Source organism: Cervus canadensis, chromosome 28, assembly GCF_019320065.1.
Source record: "Cervus canadensis isolate Bull #8, Minnesota chromosome 28, ASM1932006v1, whole genome shotgun sequence".
Classification (NCBI taxonomy): domain Eukaryota; kingdom Metazoa; phylum Chordata; class Mammalia; order Artiodactyla; family Cervidae; genus Cervus; species Cervus canadensis.
This window is the reverse complement of record NC_057413.1, coordinates 23,809,876-23,837,086: the sequence shown is the minus strand read 5'-3', so window position 1 is coordinate 23,837,086 and position 27,211 is coordinate 23,809,876. Positions and strand designations below refer to the sequence as shown.

Here is a 27,211-nt window from a genome sequence, read left to right as displayed (position 1 = left end):
CAGGGGGCGCTGTGACTCACAAAAGGTGTAATCAGGTCCTGCGTAACCTCAGGAAGGTGGCTGGAGTTTCAGTGAGTAACAACTCCTTGGCAGTGTATTGCCAAGCTGATAGCATGCAACTCCCTTCTGTCTCCTGTAGAAGGAAGCTTCTGTCAACTTAGAATTTTTTCCCCAAGTGTGACTTCATAGAGAAAGGACTAACTGGGAATCAGAAAGCCTGGGATCTGGTCCAGGCTCTTCTATTTGAACCACACAATCATTGAATTTTATGAGGAGGAAGAAAACTGGGGAGTAGTCAGATGCTCTCACACCCCAGATGAAGACATTAAGGCACAAACAGGTAGGGTACCATTCCTCTGGTCTCAAAGCTGGACCACAGTGTTTTGATCTGTGTAAAGGGTCTTACATCAAGACTATCTTAGATTATCCCTAGTATTTCTTCACCCTTTTTACTAACTCTGCAGTGATTTTGGTGCTTATTTAAATCGTTATTTAATTATGGAGAGGTTACTTTTATTTTTCTTACAGCTGTTACCAAATTTATACCATGTTGGTGGTGTATCTTGGGCGGGAGCCAGTGGCTTGTTATCCAGTCCAATTCAGGAGACCCTGGAATCAATGGCCGGAGAAGTTACAAGAGTTGTTGATGAACAACTCAAGGTTTGTGGTTTCTGTTATTTTGGAAAGTGACACTGTTATGCCTTAAGTGTGCATGATAGCATTTCATATCGTGCTACCCTATATTTTATAGATGTATGTGTAGTAAAGTTGAATACTGTGTCTTTTCCAGCTTCATTTATAATTTTTGGAATAACTTTTTTGCATAATAAGATCAAGTAAAACCTATCACATTCAATTTTATTTTTGATGGTAAATCTCTAACTGTGTTTCACATATGACAGGTTGCCACTGATAGGAGAAATGATCGATTTCTGCTTAGAAAGAGAAGTCTGATTCATGAAAAAATATCTTCTGTTGTTACATTTGATTTAGAGACTGGGAGAGATGACAGGTGCTATGTTTATAGCACCAAATTGCTGCTTGTATGGAAAGGTTACCACTAGGTAACTAGATAACAGTCTTTGCAAAGAGCTGCTTGAAAGATTAGGAAAGGGAATTAGAATGAAGTAACAAGGCACCGGAAGTAGCAGAGACTTGTCTAGAGGCTCAGAGACTGAAAAAGCAGCTTCTGAAATTTAAGTGAAGAGAGTAACGTAAGGCCAGTTTTTTCTTACGGGAACTTCAGGAAACACCTAGAGCAGCAACATTTCATTTTCAAAAAGTTTCATCGTTTCCAACCTGCCTGTTCAAGGATGCCATAAAAAGACCTTGTCTAAATTTCTATGTTTATTTGTTCCATTTTATTCTGAGAACACAATTGCTATAACTCACAGGGATTTGATGTGCAACTTAATCATAACTTTGCAACATGCCCCTCTGTTTATAAATTAAATTAGCACAGGAGAGAATGTTGTGGATTACTTAGGCATTTAAGCCACTGTCTTTCTGTGTGCATAATGCAGAGAGACTCTTGAGTGTTATTTTTATTTTCTTTGACGGTGGTTATTGTGAATACATTCTGAGCAAAGACAAAGGGGTAGAAAAACAATTGGTTGGATGGTACAGAATTCTATCAGGTCAGTTGTTACCTAATAGCACTCATTTTATCCTTCATGAAGGATCAGATATGTTAAAAGGATACTTTCTTACACATTTAAAATAAAGTCATCTCTGTTGCTTAGTTACTTCTAATTGTAAAAAATGAAACTACTCATTGTGAAACATTTAAAGAATAAAAATCACTTAAAATCCCAGAGATAGCATTATTCTTAATATTTTGGTGACTTTGCAAACATTCTCTGTCTATACACAGTTTTACATATATGTGATCATACTATACACACTTTATTTATATTTGGTACAATATCAGGAAGACACTTCTAGATCGGTGAGTACTCATCATTTTAGTGGCTGCATGGTGTCTCACTGCAGAGACGTATAAGTGCCCGGGAAAGCGGCAAACCTCCTCTGTGTCTTTCCCTTCACGCAGAACCCCTCACATTTGACACCTCTGGTCACCAGATGTGTGGGTGTTTTCCCCAACCCAGCCGGGTGTCCTACTGTTTAACTCCATTCAGACACTATCTACCTAGAGATCCCACTGGTTAAGGGCTCAGACCCTCAAGATTGCCCCCATCCCACTTCAGATGCTAACTGGGAGTCCAGGTTGTCGCCAAACTCCTGACCAATCGGTGATAAATCCGAGGTCCTTGTAACCTCACCTCCTGGTCCATTAACTTGCTAGAGTGACTCCCAGAACTCAGGGAAACACCTATTTATGTTTACCAGTTTATTAAAGGATATGGTAGAAGATATAGATAAACAGCCAGATGGAAGAAATGCTCAGGGTGAGGTATGTAGGAATGGACTTGGGGCTTTTGTGCTGTCTTGGGGTGCACCACTCTCCCAGCACCTCCACTGGGAGCATGTGTTCACCAACACAGAAGCTCTGAACCCATACTTTTAGGATATTATGGAAGTTTCATCATGCAGGCATGGTCTGTCATTAACTCCATTTTTAGCCCTACTCAGAGGGAGGGTGGGACTGAAAATTCCCAGCTTCTAATCATAACTTGGTCTTTCCAGTAACCAGTCCTCATCCAGGAGCTACCCAGAGTTACCCCAATAGAACAAAAGACATCCCGTCATCCAGGGAATTCCAGTGGTGTCAGGAGCCTTGTGTCAGGAGCCAGGATCAGAGTGCAAATATTAGAACAAAATATTGTTAGTGTTCTTATCACCAGTGTGATAGTTCATATCTCCTAGTGTTCTTATCACTTAGGAAATTACTAGAGTTTCAGGAGCTCTGTGCCAGGAACTGGGGGTAGAGACTAATATATATTTTCTATTATCTCGCAGCCAGCATAACTTATTTTCTAATTTCTGATTAATCCTATTAGAATAGATACATATAGTTGATACATTCCTAGGTCAAATGGTACACACGTTTTATACATTTGTGTATATCCACAAACTGTTCTCCACCAGTGTACCCAGCTGCTTGTTTTGCCACATGTCACCCCTACTAAGTGTGTTAACCTTTTAATATTTGTTAGGGTAATGGGGTAAAAAATATCATTTTGTCTTCTGCATTTCTTTAATAACAGTAGTACATCAAATAATTTTATTATCCGTTTGTATTTCTTCTTTTGTAAATTACATATTTGTATCTATTACCTAAGTTTTTCCTTTAAAGTACTGGTAAGAACTCCTTATAGGCTAAGAATGGGCTGGCATTTAAATCAGCACGAATCATGGCAACTGGAAGTTTCCCATCAAATGGCTTCTCAGGGGCACTGGTTTCAGTTGGTCTAGGCCACGAGTTATTCCTTGAAACCTGGGCCCATTTCCTTCCCAGTGTACTGAACGGTTGGAATTGACTCTTGCCAGTCATTCTTGGGAGGGAGTAGAAGGCAGAGGTCTAAACCAAAAGGCATTTGAATTTTTAAAAGCCTGAAATAATAACATTTTTAAGACTCAAAATATTTTTCTGTAAATAGACATTCCCCACATTTTTTGAGGCTGACCTTTCTGGCCCCTTGTCATTGTCACCAGTGTTCTCCGCTCATCACAGCTTCCTTATTTGCATGTGTCATCGCCTGCTTTGCTCATTCTCAACTATCCCTGAGGTCCCAGGCTCCCGGATGCCCTGTTTTTTCTATTCCCCACTCCCTTGTTTTGTTTACTTTCCATCATTTTGAGTTGCAAGTTCCCTTCCCTTCAGGGACTCCTGGCATGAATGGAAGCAAATCCTCATCACAGCATCTTAATTAAATGTTACTCATTAATCTCCTTTTCACTGAGTTCACATGCAATTTTTGATACTTTCAACAGACTGTAGGCAGTTATTTTCTTTTTTTTCCCTTTCAGTTTAGCTGGCAAGTGAACATCATTTTACAAATAAGTACTCCCCATTTGTCTGTTGATAAAGCTTTCTAGCACCTTGATTTTCTTAAAACTATGTAGGGAAAAATGCGTTTTTACTACAGTCAATATTCAGCTTCTTAAACAACTATATTCTTATTTATTTCACTAGTAGTACAATATTTTACTTGGTTAAAAAAAGAATCCTTCCTCTGTTTCTGAAATTCTCTTTGAGTAAAATGTTATACTAGCAAAAGCTAAAGTGAATGGATTATTTTGTAAAAGTATGTTTTTACTATAGTGAATTAAAAAAAAAAAAAAATGGGACTAGCAGGCCTGGATTTGTGACCTGGGTTTGCTACTAGCTGTCTGCTCCAAGCTTGTTGGCACTAACCTTCCTTGTGCGAGACTGTTTTGTTGTCAACATAATTAGGGAGATTTTATCCTTAATATTTGCTCATCCTGTGTCTTGCTATTCCCTTCTCCAGGGGATCTTCCCAACCCAGGGATCCAACCTGGGTCTCCCACATTGCAGCAGATTCTTTACCATCTGAACCAGCAGGGAAGCCCTGTATCTTGGCCAGTGGTACCCATTTGAATTCTGAATGAGAATAAGTTCAAACAGCTCTTTGAGCCATCTTTCAGAAAAAAAATATTAGTTCAGAAAAGCCAAAGAAAGAACCGGAAGAGCCAACTTTCTCAGCAAACTTCCTGGAGGAGAAAAAAGGCAGGAAGTGGGGAGAAAGTCCTTCTTTGAAAAGAGGTGATATTTTCTCTGAACTGGTCTCTTAGGTATTTTTAAATGACAGCTCTCCTCCTGTCCCCCACCCCTTGTTTTTGATCCTAACATTTATTCCCAGGGTAATCGTAGGTGAATAAATAGGATCTGAATGTTTTAACATAAGGAAACTTTCATTTTTCCCTTCTGGACTTAACTTTTAGAATGCTTGTTTTGGCCTTGAAAATTCTTCATTTCCCGCAGGGTTTCAACTGTGAAATACTTCCCTGGTAAATATCAGGTTTACTGAGGAAGTGAGGCCTGAGGGGCGTAGGTTGCACTTTGGCAAGTACTAACTCAGTTTGCTGGGAGAGTTCTCTGAGTTTTCTTCTTTTCCTACACTTTATATTTTCCAATGCAAAAGAAAGAGATTTTAGAGCACTTCAGTGTGGAAGTTGTATTAGCTTGTAATGAATGACAGCTAGTCCTTTGCTCACTGCAAGAATATGTGAGTGTAACTGCCATGTAGAGGATATTAATCCAGTTTATTTTACAGATATTCTAGAGGATTTCTAAGTACCATTAATTGTTTACACAGTTAAGAAATATAGACCCTCATGTTGGGAAGATACCAGCAAAATGAAATCTTATGGTTGCATTTCAAATACAAGGTCTGCTCATTCAAGTTGTCTGAAGGGAGTACACGCTGACTAAAAAAATAGAGAATATGTAAGAAAAGAAATGTGGAGAAAGTGAGAAAATTTAACATAAGCCTGCATTAGGTTTCTACGAGGAAAGAAAAGATAAAGCCATGGATATTGAAGAATATAGTTTGGTGTGCAGAGGGCCACAGGACTTGAAAGGAGCTGCTGTTTAAGCACCTAAGCTGGGGGTTGGACACAAAGAAGTGGTCAGTGGCTGCATTACAAATTTATCCTGTGATCCTCCCCGCTCGCCTCTTTTTAAAGCTTTCTATTTATTTATTTGGCTGTGTTGGGTCTTAGTTGCAGCACATGAGATCTTTGAGCCAGGCAGGATCTTGAATCGCGGTGCGCACTCTCTCTAGTTGTGGCACTTGGGTTCACTTGTTGCAGCCTGCAGGCTCCAGAGCATGTGGACTTCAGTAGTTGCAGCTCGTGGCTCTCTAGTTATGGCACCTGGGCTTAAGTCGCTCTGTGGCATGTGGTATCTTAGTTCCTTGACCAGGAATTGAACCCACGTCTCCTGCAGTGCAAGGCAGATTCTTAATCACTGAGCTACTAGGGAAGTCCTTCTTTCTCCCCTTTCTACTAGCTTGTCACCAGAAGGTCCACCATGCCTGCCTTTAGGTACCATTGACTCAAGGGAGCAGGGGATGAAAATTGTAGGTAATGAAGAGAGAGGAAGGGACACTCCTGTGGGTAGTGGGAAGGTCATTGGGAAAGGGTGGCTAGAGTAGGAAACAGAAGTACAAGACAAAAGGCTTGAGTCCCCATATCACGTGTTCCTTGAGCAAGTCTCCTCTGAACCCTGATTTTATCTATAAAATGAGTTTGCTAAAATCTGCAACGCCCCCCACCCCCACCCCAGGATTATTATGTGGATCAAAGGAAGTCATGGATGAAATTACTTTGTAGAGCATAAAATGCTACATTATATTGTTGGCCAATGTGGGACTAGAGGTGGTGGTAGGGAGCTAACTGTAAAATATCTGTAGAACTGGATGCCCAGGACAAGATGAAATTCCTCTCTGTAGGGCCAAAGTCATGTGACAGTTGATTTGTAGGGCAGAAAGAGACTTTAGAAATAATTTTGTAGGTGAGAAAGCAGAAATCAACAAAGATTATTCATTTAATGCTACTCCCTCAATATTCCATGGAAACTTCATGTCAAGATCTGCATTGGAACCAGGCTTCTTCTCTGGAGTTCATGCCAACCGAATAGTATCATCATGCAGGGGGACCTTTCAGAGAGTCATGGTTGTGTTAATGAACATGATGGAAGGCAAACAGCATATTGATACCAGCGGTTCTTATCAGGAGTGCGGGATTCCATCTGGAACAGAATGTATTAATTTTAATGCCAACGATGAAAATGATTTGTCTTAAACTGACTCATTTGGCATCACTTGTAGCTGTCTTGGAATAATGTACTAAAGTCAGTGATTAGTCAGAGTTCTAACAGGGACAGAGCACTGTCAGCATACGAGTGGCTTTTGGAAATTTCTCAAGTGGCTGCCTCCCACCTCTCCTCTACTGCTTTTCACAAGATCTCTATAAACATCCTGCTGCTCTCCTGTTCATCGTATGGTGTCATGAGAGATTTTACTGTTGGGATTGTGCTCTGCACGTGAAATGAGCATAGAGACTAGGCTTTCCATAATGATGTTCCATTAGTCCCATTCATACTGGAATGGTAATGGGATTAAGCTTAACTTTCAAAATCAAGATCTCATCATGAAGATTAGCATCTTTGAAAACAGATTAAAGCATTATCTGTGATACACTGAACTTCTATTGTATGCTACACATGATATTGTTCCCTTCACATATGTAATATCATTTAATCCTCAAAAATCCTATGAGACAAGAACTTTTTTCTTTGCCATTTTATAGCTGAGTAGAGTAAAACTGAGAAATCAATAACTTGATCCAGTGTCACTCAGCTAGGATTCAGATTTAGGACTCACGCTAACTTGCATGCCTTTTCCATACTTATCAGCCATTTTATCCATCTCAAGCAAATCGTTTCATTTCCCTTAGCTCACATTCTTCAGCTATAAAATGGTGATCACATGAATAGCTTCTCTACCCATCTTCACAGATGTTGGAAGGCTAAAATGTGCAGAAACATTAAAAAAAACTGAAGTATTTAAGTAGGTTTTTAAGTGTAATAATTACTAATGTTTATGAAGTGTTCATGAATATTTTTGTCTATTATTATTCATTTTTTGATTGTTCTTACAGCAATTATACTTTTACATAACACTGAAGCTTTTCTTTTAAAAGAGGAAAACGAGCAGTGTTTAGAGTAGTTTGCTACTGCTGCTCTTTTGATAGAGCTATTAAATGATTGACCCTGATTTGAGGTTTCTGTGATTTATGAAATTGCACAGGAGTTCAAACCTGATATATTTTCCAGGGACATCTGTAACTTTGTTTGCTAATACCCAGGAGGACAGTCTGGTGTGGGTAAATTGGTGTGTACGTGTCTTTCTAAATCTTAATTATGAATGCCTCTGCGTTAAGTAAAGCTAGCACACTATCACACTTCAGATGCCAGCACGAAGCCTGGGCGGATCTGCCAAGTGTCTGATTTAAAGTGATTGCCTGAGATCAGTGATCATCCGGCAGTCACAAGTCACCCCGGGACAGCTCCGAATGCCCAGCCTCACCCTGGGACTCCGCTGTGTCCCTGCCCTCCGAGAGCTCGGCGTCGTATAGAGCCACCTTTCAGTTTTACGGCGGGCGCCTCCGGGTCTGTGTCCTCATCTCTCTCCGCTTGTGCTGCATTGCAGGCGTTGCTTGAGTCCATGGTTGATGCTGCCGAGAATCTCTGCCCCAATGTGATGAGAAAAGCCCACATTCGACAAGACTTGATTCATGCCAGCACTGAAAAGATTTCCATCCCACGTACCTTTGTTAAAAATGTCCTGTTGGAGCAGTCCGGAATTGATATCCTTAACAAAATTAGGTAGGTTTATAATGTTCATAAACCGAGGCGCTGCAGTGTCTGTGAATGCCATTGAGGCAGCTGTGAAGGGTGTCATTGTCGGCTTTATTCATACAGAATGTATGTAGGCGTGTCTAAGAGGCAGTGACTGTATATAGAGATAGCCATGCATAAATGTGAGGTTTTATACGTTTCCAAAATTAGGTGACTGCAGCTATGCATTGCTGAGGAATAGAAAGTTATTTACCCTTTTTTAAGAGTTTTATTTTAAGAGAGCAGTGCATGTTTGTAAGCCTTCCCTGCCCCTGCCCCCCCACCCCTGCCTGCTTCTGAAGCTTATTTTTCACTTTGATAAATCTAACTTTTGAAGATAGAGATCGGTTTGCTTTCTACCACCATAATATTATGAACCATGCACAGCCCATAAATAGGCAAAGAGGCCCACTAGGATGTCACCGTGTTTTCTTTTGGTGGGTCTGTGATACTATGCATGTGCTAATGGTGCTCTGGAGTGTTTACATAGATTCCTGCTTGATAAAATTTGAAAAATATGCCAAGGTATAAATATTTAGAAGGTGTTGATCACCAGCAAACAACTTTCCTGGATTTTTACTTAAGAACTCTGAGATGACCACCAGTATTACATTATACAGCTCAGGTACTTCTCATTATATTTTCTAGTTGGAAAATCAGAATGTGAATACATTCAGAAGCATTTAAAATTTCCCGTTTTAATCACGTCCAAATCTTGATAAGAATAATTAGATATAGAAAAAATAACAGCTTCTACCTGGAGAATTGAGAGTGGTGCTGATACGTAATTTAGCTCGATGACAGCTGGCAAGAAAAATAAGAGTTAAAAACAAAATATGCAAAAAAAAAAAATCATCACAAAGTAGATGTTGAAGGCTGATAACCTTAAAGTTAGACCACAGAACTTTGAGGGTTTTAGAATTCTGCAGTAACTAGACAGTCTCAGGGCTAAGATACAGCTGTGGGGTATGTGTGTGTGTCTTTTAAACAAAGACCCTAATGCCTATTCAACTGAGTTGTAAGACAGTTGGAACGACTTGAGAAATTAAGGCTTTCAGAGGGTTTATAGACTCCACTGATTAGAGATTTTATGAACTCTACCCCAAGTATGCTTACCTATTTCTGTAACCTCTAGTTTCAGAGTTTTTATTGAAGCTCTTTAAGTATTGAGAATAAAAATCTATTGACTACCACTTTTTCATAATAGTGGATTGAACTACCAATAGATCATATGCAGCATTTCTTGGACTACCCGATTCTGTCAAATATGCTCATTGCCCTTGAAAAATGGGCAAATTCTAAAAGTTGAATAGCAGTACAGAACTCCTTACTTCAATGAATCAGTTGTATGTCCACCAACTCCTTACTTGGCTTTTTATAATGCTTTATGCTGAGTACTGATAGGATGAAAATATGCACATGCAGACTAAGTTGCATCATTTCCTTTTAAACATTTTACAAACTGGAAATTCAGTCAGGAAAGAAGTAGAGCATCCAGTAGCAAAACAACAGAATGGCCCTGAAACATTAAAAAATAATTGCTTTTTTAAAAAAAAATTTAGGGGATGGTGGGAGGGAGGGACAGGAGGGAGGAGATACATGCATGATTATGTCTGATTCATGTTGTTGTACAGCTTAAGCAACATTGTAAAGCAGTTATCCTCCAATTAAATTAAATTAAAATTTTTTATTTTATATTGGAGTATATTTGATTAGGGGGTTTCCCTGACAACTCGGTTGGCAAAGAATCCACCCACAATGCAGGAGACCCTGGTTCAATTCCTGGGTTGGGAAGATCTGCTGGAGAAGGGATAGGCTACCCACTCCAGTATTCTTGGGCTTCCCTTGTGGCCCAGCTGGTAAAGAATCTGCCTGCAATGTGAGAGACCTGAGTTCAATCCCTGGGTTGGGAAGATCCCCCGGAGGAGGGAATGGCTACCCACTCCAGTACTCTGGCTTGGAGAACTCCAGGGACTGTATAGTCCATGGGGTCACAAGGAGTCAGACATGATAGTTGTGTTGGTTTCAGGTGTATAGCAAAGTGATTCAGTTATACATGTATCTATTGTTTTCATTTTAAGAATTGCTTTTTGATGTTATAATTTGAAAATAATTTGAAATAAGCTATCCCTCCCGACCTCTGAGAGGCAGAGGGTAGGAAAGAGAAACAAACTACTGACTCTATAGTCTTGGGAGGAAACAAAATTCCCAAATATGTCTAAAAGCATCAGAGGAAGTGCTTGTTAACATTGAATTCCCAGGCCTTCTGGAGGTTTGGGGTGGGACCGAGTTATCTGTATTTTTAATAAGAGACCTGGGTGAATCTTATCAATGGATACCTCTGGAGAATAATAGGGTATTAGATAAACCAAATAGCTAGGGAGATCTTGGTTCAGAGACAGGAATGAAAGAAACATTCTTTTATCATTAGCCCAGGGCAGTTTTTTACTATTGGCATCAAAGAGTTGGTACTTCCCCTCTGCTCTGCCATCAGAAATGTTTCTGAAGAGACAGGCAACGCAAATGGTCGCCTTTCAATTAGGAAGGTTTTCCCCTGTTACACAAATATACTTTCAACTTCAGTTTTAAGATTAAATCATCTTATTTTGATAACTCTTTTCCTTGATGAACAGGAATTAGTATTATTGACTTCAAAAGTAGAGTGAAATTATGTGACAATGTTGAAACGTGGGTATATATCTCTCTAGCACATTTACTTTCAATGTATTTGTGCATTTATGTACAATGGTGCATCTGTGCCCAGGTAGGGTTATTTAGACTGAAGACACACGTGGAAGCTGAATTCTTGGGAATACCAAATAACTAAAATGCTAACTAAAATGCTAGCCCTCTGATGGAAACCTCAGTGGCTGAGTTATTTATTAGTAAAAACTACAAGTTGCTACTTCCTGTCTGGGCATCCTTTTAAGGTTAGGCAAGAGGCACTTAAACTAACATTTTGATAACTTCCGTTCATAAAAGGCAAGGGAACAGTGAATTTGTAACTTTTCAAAGTACAGTGGCAAGTCAAAGCAGAAGCATTTCATTCAATAAGGTACCACTTGATTGGGTAAAAAGTTGTTTAAAAAGTGAGGGATATACATATGAAAGAAATAACCAAAGCTTCACAACCAGACTAGATTTTCTTAATTTACTCCAGCCCAAGCTTGTTTTCATTTAATTTCATTTATGTCAATGGATGAATTGTTCTCACTGCATGGTACATATGGTTTCCATTAAGTTTGTCTTTATCCAGATGTTTTTCATTCCTACCATAAAATCTCAAATTTTGAAACTGCAGAGGCAGGTTGACATTGGTAAAGAAAGTCTATTACCTGTGTGTTTATGGCAATGTATAAGGCTGATTTTTGGAAATCTTTAGCCTTGTTCACACATTCTTATATGCTATTTTCAAAGACAGAAACAGAATCACACTTGACCTTATCAATATAGCATCAAGGGTGGTGACTTTTTTTATTCTCCTTCCCTCTTGCACAAATTAAAATGCCACTCCATGCTTTTGATTTTCACATAGTGAGGTGAAGTTGACAGTGGCCTCCTTCCTGTCTGATCGAATCGTGGACGAAATTCTGGATGCACTTTCACACTGCCATCACAAACTGGTGAGTGCTGTGGTCATTTGTAGGGGACAGCCTGGTTCATTCTGTGATGATTCAGGGCAGCCTCCAGCGTGGGAATGTGGCTGATTTTCTGCATTTTATTCCTTTGTAGCTTTATGGGTTAAAGTCCTAGTTTTCCTTCTTCTTCTTCATTGTCTCCAGCTGTTCTAGAGCATGTTAGAATTTCTCCAGAGGGAATGGCAGGGCAGAAGGGATAATATCCAGAATTGTTGTTCATGTATAATAAACACAGGCCAAAAATTTGATGGGAGATGATGTTGGGATTGAAGTCTAAAATTGAGAGCTTCGTTTTAAAGGTTACAGTTGACCCTTGAACAGCACTGGGAGCTAGGTGCAGAGACCCTCCCTGTAGTCAAAAATCCATGTATAACTTACAGTTGACTCTCCACATCTGAGGAGTCCACCAACCCGGATTGTATAGTATGATAGTATTTATTATTGAAAAAAATTCTCATGTAAGTGGGCCCGCATGTGTCAAACCCGTGTTGTTCAGGGCTCACCTGTATTTAATTTATCTGTGCTTATTGTTCTCTGATGTGATTATTTGATAACAGAATATTCTTAAAAACATGGCAGAAATGAATTGTCCAAAGAGAGTGAAAGAATTAAATGGACATATTCTAGTGAATGATAACTATCGAGTGTCTAACTGGGCCTTTGGATATAACCAAGGTGAAAAAAATTTTCTTCATCTACAGACTGGTTCCACATCAAGGTAGAAATACGGTAGAAGTATTTCCGCTATCAGTGCATATGAAAAATATATCAGAAACCATGTTTCTCAAACTCTGAGGCACAGATGAAAGTTTTATAACTGGCTATGTTTTGTGTCTCAAAAATACTAGCAATGTGATGCAATAGAAATCTCCCAAATAAGTTATGACAGTGTTTTCTCCAGGGAAAAATTTCAAGTTAATTGTGTAGGCTGAAGATACTCAGTTTTATGGCAATGAATTGTTGAGTGATGGTGGAGAACATTGGAAATAACAGGGGCAGCAACAGCTTCTGAGGAGGAGGCAGACAAAAGGAGTATTTTGAAAAATTCATTTGGGAAAAATATATGACTCTTCTCTAAAATCTAAAAGATAAGATAGACATCTCCAGCCATTCAAAGTATTGCCTGTGGACTGGAGCTGGCCCGCATAGGGTTACTAGTCCATAACAAGGTAAGTTCAGAAGCTAAGAGGAAGTGTGAAGAAACTTCTAGAGCAATTTGATGTAGCAATAACATCCAAACACGTTATTTAAAATTTTTTATTAAATGTTTTTTATTATCAATTTTTATCAATATATTGGCTTATGGCAAATTGCAAGTTTAAAACTGATTCATCACCGAGAGATTTTAAGAAGCTCTAGTTTGTAGTTCATGGCATGATAAAGAGCTATAACCTTGTCAAGAGATCACAATTCAAACTTTTTTTTAATAAGCAGAAACAAAATCAATAAAGCATCCTTATAGAAATAGTTTGTTGATAACCATAGCTCTAGGGACGGCCTCAAAATGCCTCCTTGATGCCAGAAATACTAGATGTTGTATCATTGTGGCCGCACATGAGAACTACACTGAAAGTTTGAATTTTTTTCACTGTTTTTGCTTTTGTCCTTTGAAGAAGTTGGTAACTCAAGAGTATTGACATTTTCTTTGCATAAGCGAAAAAGAATTGTGTGAATGCACTTTTGTTTTGAATTTCTTACTGCTGATTTGGATTGTAAGACGAGCTTAACTGCTAAAGTGAAATAAATAGTATCTTCAAAATGAAACACTACTTTCAAAGACAGTCCAATAACATTGTTTTCTCCAACTTAAGTTTAGAAATGTTCCCAAAGGTTCCATGGAATTGTCAACTGGTTCTCATCTTTGCAGAGTTCCTGGTGATGAATCAGCTCAGCACTAGAGCTTATTAATTTCAGCCCAGTTTATTTCATCTCTTACCACTTTTTTAGGTTTATCTAAAGCATAGCATTGGTAATTAATGTCACATAAGATATGATAATTATTACATGAAAACAAAGAAAGTTAGTAATAATTAAAAATTTGTTAGCAGTTTCTTTCCTTTTGGTCCTTTTATAATAAGGGAGGTTGGAATCATTTTATTTCTCCTCATTATGTACTTTTGAGCACTAAACATAGAAATTCTTTCCAAGGAAATATGAAATAAAAATGAAAAGAACACTTCCTATTTTCTTTTATATTGAGTGGTCTCATTTTCCCAGTGTAAGTAATTTTTTTTGGTTTAAATTTCTCTTATATTTCCACCGGTAATGTTGATGGCAACAGTATCATGCTTCACTTTTAATTTACTTTATGCTTATCATAAGAGCAAATTGACTAGAACTGAATCTTCTGTATGCTGGTAACACTGTATAAATAAAGGTAGCTTCAGTGTACAGAAGGCTGGAGGGCCTCCTGATGGATCTAACTTTATGATTGTATTGAATATTTAAAGTTGAAAAATATCACAGCAGCCTCCTGCAAATGTTCGTAGTACATCTTTTGGAAAACAAAAACATGTGCCTACTTGGTGCATATCTACACGAACATGGCAAAGATAGATGAATTACCTTTCAAGTAAAGTCTCAAAAGATGTTTGGAAGGAGGTTTTGTCATTTCTTGTTTAAAATACTCCACCGTCCAGAGAAAGATGATAAAAGAGGTAGCTTAACTCCAGCATTTATCGAGTTGCCACTAACCAGGTGTAGACATTACTCTTCACAGCGCCCTCTTCTGGAAAGTACCTGCTAGAATTCAGTTGGCCTCTTCTTGGTTGTCTTGACTCTCTAGGCTGACCATTTCAGCAGACGTGGGAAGACCCTTCTTCAGCAAGATTCCTTGGAGATGGAGCTTGCTGAGGAGAAGCCGGTTAAACGCTCCATCATCACGGTGGAGGAGCTCACGGAGATAGAGCGTTTGGAAGATCTGGATACCTGTATGGTAAGACACAGCCTTTGGCGACACCATCATCTGCTTCACTGGATTTGCTACTGTCTTTAAAAAAAAAAAACAAAAAAACTCACCTTTACACACCAGACCAAATAAAACTTCCCTGCAAAGACAATTCTTTCAAGAACTTGTTGCTGTATAGGGTCTGGTCTACTAATGAAGTCAATAAAGCTTAAGCCTTCAGCTTCCCACGAAGGTCCTCTAACTCACTTTATTTGTAATTTTGTAAAACTTTTCTTAAAGCGTACCCCTACCCACCCAACCACCCCCCCACCGCCCCCCCAAAAAGAAAAATTGTGAAAATTGCAGTGCACATAAAATTTGGATATCTGTCTCTGTAACCATCAGTCAGTCAGTCAGTTCAGTTGCTCAGTCGTGTCCGACTCTTTGCAACCCCATGAATCACAGCCACGCCAGGCCTCCCTGTCCATCACCAACTCCCGGAGTTTAGTGGGACAAAATTCCTAAATTAGGAGAAATCATTTATTTACCTTTTAAGAGTCATTTGTGACAGGAAAATATCTTTAAATAAGCCTCCAACAAAAATGTGGGGAAGGACTTTTTCCCAAATAAAATATGTAGGGTGACCATCTCTTTGTTGGTCCTATAGGTTTTCTTTTTTTTTTTTTTTAATGTCCTGCTTCTTCCTGTTTTTTCTTTATATAATTTTGGGGTATACTCTTAGATCTGCATTTCCTGTTCAGTTCCTATTTTCTGCCATTGACTTGATAATATTTTAGAAGCTGGAATATGGTGCGTTTGCTGGGTGCATCCATCTGGCTATAAAGCTAGAGTATTCAGTTTTATGATATCTCGTTTTTCTGGGGACAATTTGATGTCAGTTCTTATGTTACTATTATAAAATTTGTGTTGTTAGTATAATTCTCATTTTACCATTCAAATAGTTGTATATACCTCTGTATTCAGTATGTTTTCATTTTCCATATTTAGTGTTTTTATGTTTTACTAAAATACTCGTTTTTAGTAATTTCTCATAATCCGAGAGGGTGTTGGTGAGACTAGGTTTGGTCTACTTATGTGCCCAAATGTTTCTACATCAGCTTCTGATTTTAGTAATTTTTCAACATAGCCATCATAAAGGAATCACACGTGCATGCTAAGCTGCTTCAGTCATGTCTGACTCTTTGTGGCCCCATGGACTGAAGCCCGCCAGACCCCTCTCCTCTGTCCATAGGACCTTCCAGACAATAATTCTTGAGTGGGTTGCCATTTCCTTCTCTAGGGGATCTTCCTGACCCAGAGATTGAACCTGGCTCTTCTGCATTGGCAGGCAAATTCTTTACCACTTAGGCACCTGGGCTTCCATATACACTACTGTTACCATCTTTTAAAATCTGTGAATAAAATAGTTAAATGCCCTCCAGATAAAACCTTATGATATACAAGGAGACTGGCAAGGAAAGCCTAAAATGTATCTTAGATTTCAAGTAACATTCTAGTATAACTAAAGATGATAAATAATTTTCCATTTAACTGTATAAATATATAAATATATTTGGTCTACGTGGAGGGAATTACACCAATTTTTAAAAAGTTGCTTGTCTAGTATGTTATAAAACGTAAGTTTAGTAAGTATTTTAAATTTTGTTTACATTTTGAGGCAATAGACACTATGTTATCATAGGGTAATTATTCTAGAAAACTCTTTGCTGCTGTTTAGTCACTAAGTCATGTCTGACTCTTTTGGGACACCATGGACTGTAGCCTGCCAGGCTTCTCTGTCCATGGGATTTCCCAGTTTAGGCTAACCCTAAAAGAAAAGGAGTAATAGGAAAAATATTTGAATTAAAAATTAACCCTACATATCATGTTTCCAGCCAAAATTATCTGGTTCTGTGTGAGTTGGAAAGGGGTATAGGAAACATGAGTTAATAAAATGTGTTTTGTTGAATTTAGAAGTTATGTGGTTTTGGATGATGAAGTATTGGTTAAGAAAGATTGGCTTAGCTCCTGTAAGGATGGTTTTAAATTGTATTAAGTTTGGTTTTTGTATAAGTTTTGTTTTTGTTTGATTGACTAATTTGCTTTTGTTACTTGAAAGGAAAAGAAGTTGTTCTCCTTAAGTAAAGTGGGTGGGGTGAGGGTGAGGGAATAGGTTCATTTTTTAAAATTTAATTTTATTGAGATACAATTGATTTGACATTGTATTAGCTTTAGGCATACAACCTGATGATTCAATATATGTATATATTGGGGGATGATTATCACAGGTTTAGTTGACATCATCTCCACATATAGTTATAATTTTTTCCTTGTGATGAAAACTTTTACAATCTATTCTGTCAGCAACTTTCAAATATGCAATTCAGTATTGTTAACCATAATCACTGTGCTCTACTTTATATCAGCAGGACTTATAACTGGAAGTTTGTTTGTACTTAAAAAAAAAAAAAAAAAACACCCCAGATGCATGACCACCATGTAAGAACGGTCTGGCTGCCATGACACAGAAAGAAGCAGGAGTAGATAGAGATCTCTTTGTCCTTCACTCTAAGGATGACCCAAGTTAGAAGGGCGGTATTTTCTTGATTCAGGTGGCTAGGAGGCAAGCAGGTAGGGCCATTCCTGACATAAGCGCCTGTTGAATCCTAGGACCAGAAACAGGGCTTGTGGTGTGGAGTATCTTGTTGAGACAAGGCAGAGCTCTCTATAAAGAAAACAAATACTTGGGCAGAATTTTTAAGCCATAAAAATAGCATTTTTTTCCAGTTCTAAAAATTGTGTCTTTAATCATTGTTTTAACAAGGCTAATGAATTGGTAAGTAGCCAAAAACCAGAGCTAAGTTTGGTGGTGTGTAATGAAAAAGAACATTTTTGTGTAGAAAGTACAAGTCAATGGATTTTGTGCTGTAAAGATTTCCTTTCTACTCTCAGCCTAACCTTTGGGTCTAAGCCACCCAAAGATACTCCCGTTTTCACAGTGGCAATTACCCCAGGTGCAAGGATCAGTATTCTAAAGAAAATCAGCTTGCTAAGCTCTAGAATTCTTACCCTGAACCAGTGGTACAACTCACAGCTGATTGGAAAAGAGTAGAGCATTAGATTTACCTTTTTAAATTGTTTGCACTTCCACCTTTCATAATCAAAGAAACAAATCATTTTTGTTTCTCATTGACATCTACTACCAAATATGTCAAGTTGTGATCCTCATGTAGTGCCACTAAAAAAAAACAAAAAAAAATGAAGTACATACTGTGAAGGTAGAGACATTGAATTGGTGATGCTTTTCTAAATGAGCCTGTACATTTTCTTTGGCAGCATTTAGATAGATCTTAAGTGATCCAGGAAGTTGGGACACAAGATAAACTGTTGGATAGAAAATTCTCAGGAGCATCTAAGTGCATGCCTAAAACCTTTCCCGCATGGAATTATACATTCCTGGCAGGTGGAAATTGTGCCCCACATGGAGCTAGAGCACTGTTGAATGTGACTGCTCTGGGAGATGCTGTAACTTTATTACCTAAAATGTTTGTTTGTAGCCCACAGCCCTGAGATATTTCCCCCAGGACATTCCAAAGTAACTCTGACTCATCACCAGCCTTCTGCTTATAGTTAACAGATTGTTAACAGATCCTGGCATTTTCTGTTTGTGATGTTCATGATATCTACTATATCTATTTTTGAACATTTCTTTAACAGACATAGTGGAGATTCTGGGCATCTCTCTCTCTCTATTTTTTCCCCCTCTTCCTGGATATCTTTATGTTTTCTTCCATTTCTCCCTGGTCTAAAAGTCAATTCCATTTCAGTGTGTAAGTCTCTTTAAAGAACCAATAGTTACCATCACACTAGGGAAGGTTCAGAGCTGTAAATTAAACGTTGAAATGCATATTAGAGTTTAAGGATTGTCTTCGTGGAGGTGGAAGCAATGATTGATCTCTTAGAAGGAAGTTCTTCACTTAGTCAACATCTATCGAACTTGCACTTTGAGGGCTGAAATAGGAGAGATTGAATGACTTGATGAGGCCTGTTATCTGTGTGGAGGATGACTGAGACTCAGCTTCTAATCAACCTTAACTTCATAAAATCGAAGAAAAAGGCTGTTTAAACAAAATGGCAGAAAGAAAAATCATTTCTTAAAACTCAGTCTCCAAATAATTCATTTTTTTCCTTTTAACTAGAAAGAAATGAAGAGGTAATTTAGTTTACCTGGTGGGGAGGAGGGTCGGGTAGAACAAGAACTATAGAATAACTTGCAAAATTTTTCAACCTTTGTCCATTCTCATAAGTCCCAGAGATTCTGATAACCCTTTAACTCCAGGGTTGAGAATCACATGGCTTGAAAAATCTCCCTATTTATTTATTTTGCACTTACCTAGCACCTATGACATGCTAGGCATTGAACTCTTTATTAATAGTAACCAGCTTAATTCTCATGACAACCTGTGAATGTTGTCATGGTGGTGGTGTTAATATATTTTGTTTAACAGATGAGGAAACTTAGGCATGAAAACATTAACTTGGTCGAGGTGATCTAAGGTCACCCTGCAGCAGGCTGTGTGGGATTGCATGTTCAACCAATCTGCTGTAATCTATATATTGATTTCATATCTATATTTCTCACAATCAGAATTAAATGCCAAGTTAGATTTAAAAAGACAGCATTGTTTTATGCAAAATATCTGCTTACTGATTCTATACTGAATTAATGTGAACAGAAGCAAAGAAAAATGTGCGTCATTTCCCCATAAATGTAAGCTTATAGTTTTTAAACATTACTGGAAACAATTGTGTTAAAAATCTGACTCTCTCAATTGTTATCCAGTTGTGAGAAATGAATCTGTGCACTTTTGGCTTATTTTGAACATTCTGTGCCTCTCCATGTGTAATTTTGTTGGTGACAGTGATTAATTAGTTTTCCTATATGCCCCTTATCATTTCAGCACACACGCCTTGTGTGTTAAGCTGAAATGTGTATTTACTTAGAGTCTTTATTGTCCATAGACCATCTGTTCTTTTCCTGCCATCAGGTGCTCTTAGGAAATCACTATTCCCCATCCTATCTTTCAACTGTGTTGTCATTGGCCTTTGAGGGTATTAAGGGATACAGTTCTCCTTCTACTGATTGGCAATCTCTACATATTTAATTTGTTGCTATATATAGTTTCCTACCTTAAAAAATTGCAGAAGTTTTAGGTTTCAGATGATGTGCCAAGTGGTGAAGAGCCAGTGTCTTCTCCTAAGGCAGAACTAGCTCACTAATTGTATGTGCTTCTTTCAATTATTTTAATGAGTGTCATACCCATTTTGAATAAAAATATATTCATAGAGAGGAACAGGTAGTCTGCTTACTGCTCTTTCCTAGGAAAACAATTTTAAAAGGCTTGAATTGTTACAGAATACATCTTGTGAATCCTTGCTCCAATGACAAAATAGCAATTATTTTCCCTTAACAAATTGAGCCTCAAATATCCATATATAATTTTAAGCTTTTTAGCATAGATTAAAATTCAATGAACATCCATTTGTCTTGGTCAACATGCCATTTTGTTTTTAAACAAATCACCTCATTTTCATGTACCAACAGTTGTTAATTGAACTAATTGATTAGCAGTGTTGCCAAGCACAGACTATTAAGTCAATATCTCATTTAAAATTAGTTGCTCTGATGTTGTGCACAGAAGGTCGTTCAAGTCCTAATTGTTTGTTTCCTTTTATGATTTTACTTTATTCTGTAATGTCCTTTTCATAGTGATACCACTTTGGGGAAATGGAGGTTTAGCTTTTTAACTTATAGAAAGCAATGTATGAAAACCTCTTAATTTCCAGATTTTAAATTTCAGCACTGTGATACCATCTGTGGTAGTGGGGGTGGTGGTTTAGTCGCTAAGTTGTGTCCAACTCTTGTGACCCCATGAACTGTAGCCCGCCAGGCTCCTCTGTCCATGAGATTCTCCAGGCAAGAATGCCGGAGTGGGTTGCCATTTCCTTTTCCAGGGGATCTTCCCAACCCAGGAACTGAACCTGGGTCTCCTGCCATTGCAGGCAGATTCTTTCTCAACTGAGCTATCTGTATAATCCAGCTAAAATATATGTTCCATAAAGTTTCTAGTAGATTTTTTTTTTTTTTGACAACGCTTTGAGGAAACGCCAGAAGCACATTCTGGATCTCACTCCTTTAGGACTGAGTCTAGAAGGGCCTGCACAGAGATACAGGTGTGGTGTCCTGGAGGGTCTCTGTAGACTCAGCCCCTTTGTTGCCTATTATTTTGGGTCTTGCAGCATTGCTTTCACTGTGGTGCTTCCGGATCATGTCAGTGACTTTCATGAAGGGCAGCTTTAATAAATATCCCTATAAAACTCACTACCTTATGTGCTCTTTATGCCATCTGTACCACTGTTACTGGCACTGTTCAATTTCATCCCCTGCTGCCTTGTTGCACATCTATGCAGAAGAAATTGCAGGGCTTTGTCAAGAGGAGTGAACACCCGGAGCTGTTAGTTTGCTGTGTCGCATAGACACGGTGAATTCTGCTATGACTTGTGCCTGCCTTTTGTTCTGTAAGTTGAGAGGCTCAGAGCCCAGGGTGCATTGATGTATTTAAAAGGGTTCGGAGCCTAAAGAAGTATAGGTTGTGGGATTCAGCCTTAATTCTGGCTTCATTTCCTCCCTTCTTTATCCAAGTTTACTCATTAAACACATGCAGCCTCCCTGGTGGTCCAGTGATTAAGAATCCATGCTTCCATTGCAGGGGGCACAGGTTCAGTCTCTGGTCGGGGAACTAAGATCCCACATGCTGCTACAGCCAAGAAATAAAAGCAAAACAACTACAAAAACAACTTGCTGTTCTGCATGAGCCTCCTCTCCCTTTTGGATTGAGGTGAAGTGAAATCGCTCCCTCCTGTCCGACTCTTGGCCACCCCATGGACTGTAGCCTCCCAGGCTCCTCCATCCATGGGGGTTTCCAGGCAAGAGTATTGGAGTGGGTTGCCATTTCCTTCTCCAGGATTGAGGTGGCTTTCCATTAATACTGTGAAATGTGAGATATGGTGGGAAAGGGCTCTGATAGGGATGTGCAGGTTGCTATGGAAGCACAGAGAAGGGGTGTCCCGCCCAGCCTGGGGGAGGGGTGTTGTCAAGGAAAGTTTCCAGGAGGAATTTCTAAGCATCATGCTTGGCACATAATAGACCCTTAGTAACTGATGATATAATAAGAGATGGTATTTGAAGGAGAAGTTGGCTGGGAGGAAAATGAGTAAGTAAATTTAGCAGCGAGAACACGCACAGAGGCTCGGAGTGAGGAGACAGCATCACGATTTGAGGAACCATTGTGGGATTATGGTACGATGGGAATAAAGGGTGGTGGAGAGGCGAGGCGGCTGGAAGCCATATTGTGAAGAGCCTTATGGAGCTCGCTAAGGGTTTACTTGTTTATATATTGTGTATGTATTTTTAAGGTAATACTGAAGGTGAGGAGTGTGGGAGAAAGGGCAGATTTTGGCGGAAAAGACATTAGTGAGTTCTGTTTTGATCGTGTTGAGGATGAAGCGCCTGCAAGGCCCTGGCTGAGACGTCCACTTAGGGAGTCCTAGAGGCGTCTCTGGGCCTCCGTAGCCAGGGCTGAGTTGGTGGGTGAGCCAGGCGCAGGCCTGGCACAGAGGCACTCACCAGACACTGTCCCTCAGCTGATCGCTGCCCCTTCAGCTCTGTAAGCACTTTTCTTCTCCTACATTCATGACATTTACCTCAGTTTACCGTGAGCTACAGACTTGTATATTCATCTGGCTATTGGTCATCTCAGTTGTATGTCCACTGTCTATCTAAAACAGAACAGAACCACTGAGGTTCTGTCAATGAGAACGTTATAGGTTGTGTCAGGGATCTGAGCTCTCTGAAAACTATAGGAAAACGAGGAGAAAATCATGTACCTACTCTGTAATGCACTGTGCTTTGTCCTGGCAGCCACATCCCGTTAACTGTTTTAACCCATTTTTCAGATGAGAATCCCAGAGCTTAGAGACATTATTACACTTGCCTCGTATTATCCTCCTGGTTTAAGGGTGGTCACAATGGAGGGCTCAACTCCAAATGATCCAGTTTCCAAGCCCTCACCCTCTCTGCTGTATCCCTGGTCTTCGGGATAGACCAGGTCACTAGAAGGAAAGGTCCAGGGAGGGTTGTGTTGGGGAAGAGCCTTTTCATGGAGGGTTTGCACCAAGAGGGAGTTCGGTGTTTGGTGTCTCTGACTGCAGGCGAGCCTGTCCTTCCAGGGTTTTACTTTTCCTCTTAGTGAACTGGGAGAGATTCTAGTCTATGGTAGCAAATCCACACCTCTTCAAGCACTAGGGCAAGCAATGACTAGAGTTGTAGGTGTCTGAACTGATGGGAACAAGCAGCAAAACGAAAAGAGGGCTTCTGCTTCTGGAAGCGGCATATAGAGAACACACATGATCACCATCAATTCAGTGCTGCCTACTCAGACCATGCTACTGGCCTTAACTTTCAAGTGGACAGTTTTCCGTCTTGACTAGGAAAATTGGAGGGTTAGCCAAATACCTCCTGAAAATCAAGGCTTGCTAAGGAGGGAATGAGTGGGATGGAACGTCTCAGGCTGAAATCTGGGAATGACAGAAGTGACTTAAAGTCTAAGGTGGGTAAGGAAGGAAAAGGAGCACAGAACTCAGCCTCAGATTTTGGATTATCTAAGTAGAAGTTGGCTAGACTCGAGAGCCTCAGTGATTTAATCTAAATCTGTTAATTATGCTAGTGATAGTTTAGAAACACTAATTGGAGTTGGCATGAGTTAATCTTCATTCTTTAGCTCATGTGTGGAAATTCAGAGAGGAAAGTGAAAAGTGAAAGTCACTCAGTCATGTCCAGCTCTTCGCGGCCCCATGAATAGTCCATGGAATTCTCCAGGCCAGAATACCAGAGTGGGGTAGCCTTTCCCTTCTGCAGGGGATCTCTCGATCCAGGGATCAAACCCAGGTCTCTCGTGTTGCAGGTGGATTCTTTACCAGCTGAGCCACAGGGAAAGCCCAAGAATACTGGAGTGGGGAGCCATTCCCTTCTCCAGCGGATCTTCCTGATCCAGAAATTGAACCTGGGTCTCCTGCATTGCAGGCGAATTCTTTATCAACTGAGCTATCAGGGAAGCCCTATCCAAGTTCTCAGTTTCCCTAGACGTACCTCAGGGGAAACCACTGTCACTGCTGGAATTTGATATGAAGGATTTCTCATCTCAGGACTGAGGGGAAACCTTTATCACAAGCCTATTCTTTAGTGAAATAAAAATATAAAGTATGTGGTTTAAATATATATATGTCTGTGTGTGCTCTGAAGAAAATCACTCTGCACTTCATATTGAAAACCACACTTGGAAATGAGACCAAGAATTTAACTTCCATGCTCCATATATGACTGCATTTCAAAATAATGGATCTGTAATTTAGAAAGTGTTACTTCGAGAATCCATTCAGAAGGGATGGTAATCAAAGGCGTTAAACTGAGCATGTTCTAAGCCAGAACAGATTTTTCAGAGTTTGAGTGGTAATAAGTCTTCTTTATCTGAAGGTCTGTTTAAATTCGAAGGGTTAAGAGTTTCCTTCCTTCTATTCATCCGTCCATCCATGAGATCCAGTGAGAACCAGACCTCCTGATTACTGATTGATTACTACAGCCCTCTAGTCGGAATCTTTTCAGGGTCTGAGATCCTCCTCTAAAGTCACCATCCATTCTTTTTACCTGGTGCTACTGGAGTTTACCTGACTCAGGTTTTTTAAAGCAGTAAGGCAAATAGTTGTAGGTTTTAATCTGGTTTGTGGTGGTTGGACTTGGTGTTAACTATTTTTGTCATCTGCCTGGAGCTGATGTTCTGTGTACAGAGCAGATGCATTACATTAAGCATTTTAAGCTTATTTTGATTATCATGATGTCACTGAGCTGTATCCATTCTGAAGGAGAGCATTTTTCTCCTGTCTTCCTCATTCTTGCCTTCCATTATGATGTGGATTTTCCAAAAATCTAAACTTAAAATATCTCTTTTAAGTCTAATACTCAGTGGGATTTTCCCCCATAGTTTATTCTTTTATAATAAAGATTATTTGAAAATATTATTCAGCTTTTTATGACTATTGGAATAACATTATGGTTAATGGGTGCAATTAAGTACTTAAGATACTTTCCCACTTTCTCTCTTATTATAATGCTACAAGGGGCACGTACCAGATGCTTGTGTTAATAAGCATTGTGCTTCTGTGCCCATCAGCGCTAACACTTGGTCTCCAGGTAAGAGATTTGCTTCAAATTGGTACCAGGTGGTTTCATTCTTTGGCCTACTCTTAAGAAAAATGTATTAAATTATATCCATTTTCTAAAGAAAACATTCAAGTGTGAAATTTCACTTTCCCGTCAGTTGTAAGATTAGTTAAATGAATAAAAAGTGAGGTGTTTCCTATTTCCAGGAGAAAACATGACAAAAGATAAAGATTTAATTTTCTTATATTGAAAAAAAAATTGTGCAGATCTAGAAAATAAGGAAATGAACCATGTTCATTTAAAAATAGTACTTGACTGTCATCTTCACAGCAGTTTCTCATCAGTACAGCTCCCCGAATTGTTTTTAACATCATGAGGCCGTTTTAACTTTTATATGAAATGAAATTCGGGATATAAAAGTTAATGAGTGTGATGTGAATAGCTGGATTTAATACCACGTTCAGTAGGAAATGTGGCGCCTCAGTAAATCTCTACACATCCTTCCTCCTTTTGTCCATTGATTTATTGCAGTTCTCTCAGAGTTATGGCTTCTGTATACCTACTCTTCCTAGATATTAAAGATTGTTGCTCTCCAGCAGTCATCATAGGAAGGATTAGGTATCTCATTTTCTCAGTAAGATTTATACCGCCTCAAACTTTAACAAGTAGACTTGCATAAAAATTGCTTTTTAAACCACAGATGTGATGATACTGTTTGGTTAGATATTTGAGGGTATATATTAATAATGACTGAGTTTGGATTCCCCTGAACATTGATGCATCTGACAATCTGGTAGGAAATATTTAATTATTATAATCTAGTTCATCAAACAGGGATTACCCTTATCCATTTTTAAAGTGCATAGGAAAGCACAAGGCTATGACACTAGGCTATCTTGAATCAAAAAACAAGGATTGGCTCTAAACCCAAATCATTGCAAAGGATACAAAATCCAGATCAAAATGGCTTCTGCTGGGATACTCCCTGCAACAAAAATAATGACAGTAATAGTTTAGGATACTTTGAATTAATTAAAAAAAAAAACCAAAACGCTTAAGTGTATAGTAATACTAAGAAAAAGAGAAGATGGTACAGAGGATTTAGAAAAGGGAAATTTGATCCTTACAGAGGAATGGCACCTAAAATGTAGGAATAATGTTAAAAGTAGAAAGTGACCATTTTATAGCTCCCTTTGTAATTCATTCGTTCAGGCCAGGATTGTCAGTGGGGTTTACAAATGGGCTCATCCGCATAAATTGAAAGTATCACCTTGTAGAATTAATATTAATCATCAAGAGACAAAGTACCTTTACAAAATACCAAGGGACAAGGTACCTTTACAGTGGAAGAGTCGGGAGGTTCCTGCCCTACTGAAGTGATCAAATTTAGTGTCACTAACAAAGGAACAACTTGACCTGGATACCACCTGTTGTCATTCAGTCATTCACAGGATCATTCATCTGGCATTTGTGTTTAAAAAAAAAAAAAAATCATCTACCTGAATCTAATTATGGGGAACAACCAGATAAATATTGAATGTGGGAGAGTCTGTGGGACAATTGGCCTGAATTCTTGCAGAAAGTCAGTGTCATGAAAATGGTTTTCATTTGCTTGTTTAACAGGCATTTAGATTGTTCCCAGCTTTTGCTGTTATAAGTCTAGTGCTTAGGAGTGCTCCCTCTCCCCTCAGTTTTTCTCCTTGGGAATAGAAGAATGAAAACATGTTACTAACATTCATAATCTCTGCCAGTTACTGAAGCCTGGGGGGGGCATTGACTGGCACTTACATGCCAGGCTATGTGCTGAACATTTTATATTCACTATCTTATTTAATCTTCACAACTGTTTATTTCACAAACTAGAAAATGAGTTCTGCATTTGCCAAAACCTTGGCCAAAGTTCCACTCTGGCCATCAAAGCTCCATAATTGGAGTTCAGTTCTTGGATGACGACACCTTGAACATGAGATGCGCTCTTGGGCAGGGTGACTTCTCTCTACTCACTAGTCTTCCCCTTGCCCTGATGGGGAGACACTGAAGTCAGTACAGGTAAACGAGCTCCGAAAGCTCTGCAGGAGGAGTGG

General features: G+C 39.1%; 1 protein-coding gene across 4 annotated transcripts in view; it reads left to right on the top strand.

The window, feature by feature from the left end:
- The window catches only part of CARMIL1 (capping protein regulator and myosin 1 linker 1), a 304,650-nt gene that overhangs the window by 243,321 nt on the left and 34,118 nt on the right, over positions 1 to 27,211 (top strand). For all 4 annotated transcript variants that reach the window (XM_043450501.1, XM_043450500.1, XM_043450503.1 and 1 more), the window contains exons 26-29: positions 529 to 660; positions 8,139 to 8,314; positions 11,862 to 11,949; positions 14,750 to 14,899. In XM_043450501.1, coding sequence (XP_043306436.1) covers positions 529 to 660; positions 8,139 to 8,314; positions 11,862 to 11,949; positions 14,750 to 14,899 — 546 coding nt within the window. The remainder of the gene's footprint in view (positions 1 to 528; positions 661 to 8,138; positions 8,315 to 11,861; positions 11,950 to 14,749; positions 14,900 to 27,211) is intronic.